Source organism: Achroia grisella, unplaced genomic scaffold, assembly GCF_030625045.1.
Source record: "Achroia grisella isolate CSIRO2021 unplaced genomic scaffold, CSIRO_AGI_Agris_v1 utg702, whole genome shotgun sequence".
In the NCBI taxonomy this organism is placed as follows: domain Eukaryota; kingdom Metazoa; phylum Arthropoda; class Insecta; order Lepidoptera; family Pyralidae; genus Achroia; species Achroia grisella.
Window position 1 is genome coordinate 545,420 of NW_026712999.1, and position 8,300 is coordinate 553,719.

At 35.4% G+C, this 8,300-nt stretch overlaps 1 protein-coding gene across 1 annotated transcript; it reads left to right on the forward strand.

Annotated features, from left to right (window-relative positions):
* The first annotated feature begins 6,232 nt into the window (after positions 1 to 6,232).
* LOC131850166 (small ribosomal subunit protein bS16m) lies at positions 6,233 to 7,609 on the forward strand. Its single transcript, XM_059200340.1, has 3 exons — positions 6,233 to 6,422; positions 6,620 to 6,779; positions 7,387 to 7,609. Exons 1-3 carry the CDS (start codon positions 6,306 to 6,308, stop codon positions 7,500 to 7,502), a joined length of 393 nt encoding a protein of 130 aa, XP_059056323.1. The 5' UTR covers positions 6,233 to 6,305; the 3' UTR covers positions 7,503 to 7,609.
* Positions 7,610 to 8,300: the final 691 nt, after the last annotated feature.

Sequence of the window (8,300 nt, forward strand, 5' to 3'; positions counted from 1 at the left end):
TCCCCGAGGAAGAGAGGAGGGGGCTCCCGCCTGTAGTAGTCATCTTCGGGCGGAGGCGGCGGCGCGTAGGAGCGGTCGTAGTCCCTCTCGAGGGACTGGTAGCGGAGGGGCCTGGGTCTGGCGCGATGGTGGGCGCCGGCGGAGGCGGAGCGCCCCCGCTCGTCGGGCGCCGGTGACGGCTCGTCATCTCTGGCGAGGTAGGGGCTGCGGCGCGAGGGGCTGCGGTCCACCTGGGGGAGCCGGCCCCGCGCGCCGCCGGCCCACTCCTGCCGGCGCCACTCTTCGCGGCACGGCGGCCGCTCCTCCTCGCCGGCGTACTCGCGGAGATACAGCTTGACTCGATTCCCGCGTCAATGGGTGCGCATGGTGTAGTGGACGTGTTGACGGGCGCGCGACCACTGAACGCTACAGGACGGCCGATCGATCCGTTGATAGTGCGCATGCGAGCATTGACAACTAAGCCGCTACAGCGCTGCATTCGGGATCAACGGTGCGGCAACATAATTGATATTATGTATTAATTTAAGATTTGTTAAATTTAGCATTAATAAATATTTTACTAAGCGATATTATAAATATAATTACGCATTAACTCTACGACTGCCAGCAAATTAGCGTCAAGATACATAAATAGTTAAATAGAGTAGGTACCTCTTCTTATTTGACTTTGTTATAATGAAATAGAATTTAATAAATATATATATATATATAAATAAATAAATTAAAATTAAAAACATTAAAACTTAAAAAGTACTGAAGTTCTTTACATCGTAAAAAGTTGTGAGATAATAAAGGTTGTAATTTTCTTATCGTTGGTTGTTAAAAATTTACATTGGTATACATTTTCTAATTAATCACAAATCAAATTCACTTCAACATTATAACTGGTAATATATGTTTTGACTGGGTAAAATATTATAATTGAAGTCGAACTGACATGATCCGCTCATACTTACAGCTCTATCAACTATGATATGGGCACTAGCCCATATTACAAGTTCTGTATAGCTTAGCAGTTCTAGTACTTTGAGATCTAATAGATCTAATAGACAACTAATAGGCATATTTAATACATTTTTAAACACTTCGATTAACACGTAAACTAATACAAATCGACACACTCAGTATACAAATGTTTGTACTATGTGGGAATCGAACCCGCAACTATCAGCAGGGGAGACAACATCACTAACTAAATAAATATCTAAAATAATTAACTATACAGCTTTTATGTTCATTGAATGTACCTATGTAGTTAGAATTTAAGTTTTAAGTACTTATATCTCTACCTTATCCTTTTGACTATCATTTTATGTACTTTTACATAATGAATTCTTGAAAGACATTAAAATAATAAATCCATTTACGTATTATACACATCTTCATACAAATTATATATTGACATTGGAGCAGATGTGAATATTGTCTTAATTTACAGAGTGTGTACGCCCACCATTACGGTTAGATAAATATTATTGAACAATCAAGCTTACGCTTATTAGGAATGTCATTAATTTCAACTGTCCCTAAGAAATGCTATGGCTATTTTTAGAGCACTGTTCAACCACCCATTTTCCTATTTACGAACCTTTCAGCAAAGTAGCGCTGCGCGACAGCGCATCTCTAAGATGACTCTTATCCCGTGACCCACTTATGTAGTGCATCCTTTTCGTACTCATTAAATTGTATATACTGCCGTCTTTGTCTCATGTAAGGTCGGCATTATGTCGGTCAGACTCTGGTAGTGATCGGGAAGAGTGTAGTGTTGCGTGGAAAAGAACATGTCGATAAATTTAACAAGACAAAATTGTTTCTATTTGGGTTAAGAAGAATATTTTTAAATGCTGTTCGAATAATCAATAGTAAAAGGACTCTTATTTCAAATATGTTGGAGTAGAGAGAAATAAAATGTATATTAACCAATTTACCATAGATACTTCTAGCTAGAGTTAGACCTAGTAGGCCTCCCTATCTCTTTATTCTCTACTATACCGTTAAGCGGATTTCAATTCTGTTTACTCTTATTTATTATTCTGCAAACTCTAGTCATATTTGTGAGTAGGGGTGACTATATTGTAGTATATTACTAGGACACGGGTCACACACATGCCTGGGTGTGTGTGATGTCCGTACATATCTGTTGATTACCAATTTCAATCAGGTTGGTTGCAATATTTTTGCTAAATGTATAAAAAATAGAATTGCAAAATTAAATAATATACGTTATTTATTAAATATTTTAACTGTAAATCCTATTAAAATTATTTTTACTCTTCTACAGCACGACAGATTAGGTCAACATTTGGCATAGGGCTACTAAATGCATTAAATTCCGTTCATCTGTAATATACATTTGATCGAGTAATAAACATATACCTAATACCTTTATAATTGTGCTACCGTTAAATAGTTTTCAATAATTAGTAAGGTATACCAGATTTGTCGATAACGATGTCCCCATCATATCATCTCTATCCCTATTCGGACGATGAATGAAAAGCGTGGAATATCCAAGAGCGCGCACTCGTAAAAATAAACCAACGTCAGTAGCACCAACCGATGTGAGAATTAGCTCGTAAAATTCTGCAGTTTTATAATGTCCTGGTATCTATACAACAATTATAGTACATAAAAAAGTTACAGAAATCAATAAAAAAATGCTTCCATTTCGTTTATCTATGTTTATGCAGAGAGAACCAATCCCATTGGCTTCTGTTTTTCCTTACACACAAAACCAATTTCAGATTAATATTTCGTCTCATGATTTCTCGCCGGTTTCGGAACTCATGAATCCTCCAACAGACAAAAATCAATGTCGGCATGATAGGATAGTTTGGGCCACACCCCGGCACTTGCATCCATCCATTTTCACAATCTATGTACTCGTATATTTGTTGCCATAACCTTTCATCCTACATCTTTTCAGTACCTTTTTTTACAGATTCTCCTTTTAACTTAATTAGTAATAAGTACTCCACTGGAATCTCCATTTTGATCGACTTTTTGCTGATTTTTTTATATAGCTAGATGCCAGCGGTCCGTATATATTCCTTACAAAAATCTTAATGTATATAAATTTTATCCCGTTTTGCGAAACATATAATCTGAACACAAATTTATAACTAAATTTCTCACTTATTTAAACTAACTTACAATGAGTATTAAGAAATTGTATATTATTGAGTATTATTAATTAATACAATGAATATTAAGTTAAAGGTGAAACATCCAAATTAAAGTAAAAAATACCCACCGACTGACTCATGGGAATTTCCTATTAAAAATGCGTGATCACCATTGAATCCAATGTCCATCTAATCGTGACTTTATATTTGGAAAAGCGTCTGATCATATTTGGACATGGATACGATAGATGTAGATATAGAATACACGCTGGAAACCCAATTTAGAGGTTGATAATTACAGCTTTTAGACGATAATCATTATTATTAGATGAGTCAGACAGATTGACACAATACCTATAATATTCAGGATGAAGATGGATGTAATCTATTTTTAACTATTTAATTCATACCCTATCTCATACACAAAGTCGTTAAATCTATAATAATAAATTTTGTACCAACTTACAATCTAAGTTTATGAGACAAAACTTTTAAAAATTTAAGTTAATTTAACCAAACAAAAAATGCTGGTTTTGTTCGGTTTTTCCCGTCTCACGGAAAAGCAAACAGACTCGGCCCTACTAGAGTACAGCCATTATCTTCTGTAGTATTCTGATATTATATTTCCTTCAATTTATTTTCTTCACAATTCTGATCTTTAAGAGTGAGTTCTAAGTATAAAAAAGAACAATAACAACAGTGATTTATATTTTGAAACTTGAATGTTTTAAGGTTCTAGTTTCAAATTGGAAACGTATTCTATATATGTCAAATGCGTGTTAGTGTGCACTGTAATGTTTTCTTTTATGAACAAAATTAAATTGAATGTTAAATTATAAAAAATACAATACTTTCTGCTTTCTCTCTTTATATAAACTTTAACAATACCAAATTCATACCCTTTACATCAGCTTAATATTCATAAAAAATATTTTAAATATATCAAACGCGTGGTAGAGTGCACTGTAATGTTTTTTTTTACATAATTAAATGCATTTTATTATAAAAAAATATAATACTTTCTGCATTCTCTCTCTATATAAACATTAACAATACCAAATACATACTCTTTCGTCAGCTTAATATTCATATAAAGAAGCACAAAACTTATGTTTCATGTATTTTTTTACACCCGGTAACGGAATAGTGCCCTCGCCTGTGCTAACGGTATACGCTGGCGAGGCACCAGTGGAGGTTGATGAGATGAGTATGAGGTCACGTCAGTTAAATCTGAAAGTCGGAATTAGACTCGCCCCTTGGTTTTTCCCTGCCCTCGTTGAATCCAAATAATTATACCCAGTGTTCGCTGGGTATGTTAAGTTCTCTTAAACATGATATCGACAGTTGACAATGCTTCTGTAAAAGGAGGAAGAGGATTGTAAGTATTGTCGATTAATAACCACATGCTAGCAGTGTACCATGTCAGGTTGACCTCCACGCGGTTCCCCCTGGAAACCATCATGATATTCCTGCTAAATTTGTCATGATGGTCTGACTGGCCTGACCCCATGGCCACCTTATCATCATTCACTGGTGCCCTGCAAGCGTACACCGTTAGCGCAGTACGGGTACACCATTTCATTATCATCTATTTAAGAAAAATAGTTAAAACTGAAATACCCATGCAATCGACATTTTACAGTCTACCTCATGGTTTGAAAATATGAAATTGTTTTTAAAATTGTTATTTATTTTATTACTATTAATTTATAAATGGTTTTTTTTAAATATACATCGTTCTGTCAACAATTTCAGTATAATTTCGCAGGTGAACTTCAGAAACGGTCTGGCTCGTAATTCCTCGTTATACACGCATGACCCTGTCACGGTTAATGTTCTCTGATCTATTGTAATTGCCAAATGAGTCATTTAATGCCACTTTAAACAGCAAACGACCCGTTAAATTCAATAAATTCTATATAGGTATACGGTTATACATTGTAGAGTACTGAATAATTATGTATTATGAAGGTAAGTAAAGTCAAGTTTTATGCTAGAAATTTTCATCTATATTCTTAATACTTACTGTAATCAAAGATCATAGATAAAAAATATTAAAAAAAAATTACACATCGTACCCAAATCTTTGATTACGCTAATATTAGAAAAGGCATTTTCTCTTATTTAGGGAAATACGTCGTGGAGACATATCCGCTCCATGCGTATCGAACGGGTACTGCCGGACTACTACCGGCAAAAACCCAAGGTGTACCTCTACCGCTCAGTGCCGGTGCCAAGTGCGTGTACGAGCAGTTCCGACGACGGGAACAATCTCAATAGATGGACCACTACTCTTCTTGAAGAGAAGTAGCATGGGTACACGCGCGCACTTTCTCAGGCCAGAGATGTCGACGTGGAACCAGGCGACTCCACCGCCGCCGTTCCTGGCCCTTGCAGAGGGAGGAGAACAAAATCCCTCCTTCTCCGTCTTGACTGTCTTCGACGTATAGAGGCGGTACAGGAGGTCGTTACTATCTCGCAGTATGCGACGACGTCTGAGCGAGGACCTCCCATTGCTCACCCATAACTGCTGTATCATCTCATGTAAAACTGTTGTCAATGCGTGGTGACTTTCTATAACTACAACCCGTACGAGACACTCTTCAACGAATGCCACGAATATTAGAAAATGCTTAATTGATCTGAGTTGACTAACTTATTTTATGAAACTTCCCATAACATGTGGAGTATGTTTTATTCCATTATACTGTCTATTTAGTCAACAATCGTTCGACTAAATTGGCGGCAAATTGCAAAAATACCATTTGAAAATTATCAGTATAAGACAAGCGTCATCATATGTGTACATTTAAATAGCGAATAGCTGCGTATTAATGTACTAATCATATTTATATGGATATAAATTTCGCAAACAATACAAGAGTATGGACGTAAGGCAACGAGAAAACAATCATTTATCCGATGTATTTTTCTATATCACTATGTATGAAGACGCAGAGAAAATAGATTTATATATATTTAGATATATATATGTTATCTAAGCAGTAGTATAAGACAATAGCGCCCTCTATATGGATTAAGTTTGTTTTAAATCAACTGTCAAGTGCTTGTCAATTCTTGAAAATTATGACTTTAATTGACATATGTCTAATACCCTCTGTGATTGAGGTTATTATTTGATATTTATTTTTAATTACAATAAAATAAAGTTTAATTAAAATGCCATTACCACCAGCTAGTGGTACTGGTCTATATTATGCGAAAGCAGCTAAATCTATTCGTCTGATTCGTCAGGGTTGTACAAACAGACCATTTTTTCACATAGCTGTAACTCACGTAAGTACATCAAACAATAATTGTTTTTATAACTTTAGAATAAGGATATTATGTAGTAAATTGAAATAATACACACGACAACCTTAATTTTAATTTTTTTCGTAAAATATATGTTACGAAAAGTTTTAAAATAGACAATATTTTGCTACTGCTTCTTCTAGGTTATACATTAATGTTTTTTTAAATTATATATTCAGCGCCGACGCCTAAACAGCCAGCCAGTCATAGAGCAGCTCGGATCTTACGACCCAGTACCAAATGTTTACAATGAAAAATTAGTAGCTTTGAATTTGGAAAGAATAAAATATTGGCTAGGCAAAGGTGCTCATGTCACGAATCCAGTAGCCGAAATACTAGGTATGTTTTTCCAGACTAAATATTTATTAACCTGTGAAACTATAAGCAATTACTTTATTTTTTACATGTTCATGCATAATTTCATAATAAGTGCTTCATTCTTATATGCTAGATTAATAATACATAATTATTTTGATGACTATATGTTTGGTTATTCAATGTACAATTGTACAATTTATTTTCAATTACATCTTACAGTTTAGTTAATTATTTAATGTAATTTGACCACCTCAATGGTTAGCCTTTTAGCATGCATCTTGCTTCTGATGGTAGTGGGTTCCATTTATCGCAAAAAATTGTTTTCATAATTAAGATTGTTTGTATCAATCTGGGTGTTTCTTGGGTCTGCTTGAGACTAGATCACACTGTCTGAATTGTCGTGAAATAATATTTTGACGAATAATAAATACAAATTAAAATTTCTATTTTACAATGTTTAAAGGTTATTTGTAAAAACATTTTTGCTAGTCGGTCCTATTTTTTTGTCCAGTGGAAATGTTGGTCTTTTACTAAATATAATCAATCTATCTATCTTTAATTACAAAATTAAATCATAAAATTTAGTCTAAAATTAGATTTATAAAATATTTTTGTATTTTACTTCCAGGATTGGCTGGATTCTTCCCCATCCACCCCAGAACATACATGACGGCATGGAGAAACAGACGAACCGAATCTGAGAAATTGGCCAAAGAGACCGAAGCCTCTGAATCTAGTACATAACGTTTAATTTAATAACATTATATTTGTCAATAGTCATATTTAGTTGTAGTTATGTTATACATTTTCTTTATTATATATATTGTATAAGCTATTAACTTTAATTCATCCTTTGAAGGTTCTATGGGGGTGGGGGTTGTAGGTTGGGGGGAATAATGGCACCGCTGTCAATAATGTACCAAGTCAGGATGACTACCATGCAGCCTCTTGGAAGGCAACATGGTAGAATTAAGATTGTATTGTAATTGTATTGATTGATAGTACACTTAAGATTCTATAGAGCTTATTCCTATGTGAAAGGCCGGCAACGCACTTGCAGTTCCCCTGGTGATGTGGGTGCTCATGGGTGCGGTAATCACTTACCATCAGGTGAACTTCGAGCTCGTTTATCTCCAGTGTTATGATAAAAAATCACTGGTGGGGTGCCAGTGAGTATTGTTAGTGCAGGAGGGTACACCATATTATTATCATCCATAAAAAATTGGGAGAGTTGCAGATTAACATATTAGTTCCATATTATTAACATGTTCTTTCAACAGCTTGGCTGTCCAAAACCTATATATCTGTATAATACTACGTTTTTTAACAGAGGAAATATACAGACTCAACCACCCACCTTTACAAGCCAATGGCATATGTGAGATTTCTCATTAAAATTCTCCAGTGATTCTCTTCAACTTGTCAAAAGCCAGGAAATTATCCAGTATACTACCGGTGCCTATGTAGCCTTGGCTCATCCTGAAGGATGTTAGGGATGGGAGCCACTTCTCATGGGATGTAAGCCAATGACGAGTACCTTAC

Bases quoted from the DNA above. Each gene is read 5' to 3' on its own strand.
- LOC131850166 (XM_059200340.1), top strand. From the start codon at position 6,306: ATGCCATTACCACCAGCTAGTGGTACTGGTCTATATTATGCGAAAGCA. The intron at 6,423-6,619 runs GTAAGTACATCA...TTATATATTCAG, and splicing joins TTCACATAGCTGTAACTCAC to CGCCGACGCCTAAACAGCCA. The intron at 6,780-7,386 runs GTATGTTTTTCC...TTTTACTTCCAG, and splicing joins TCCAGTAGCCGAAATACTAG to GATTGGCTGGATTCTTCCCC.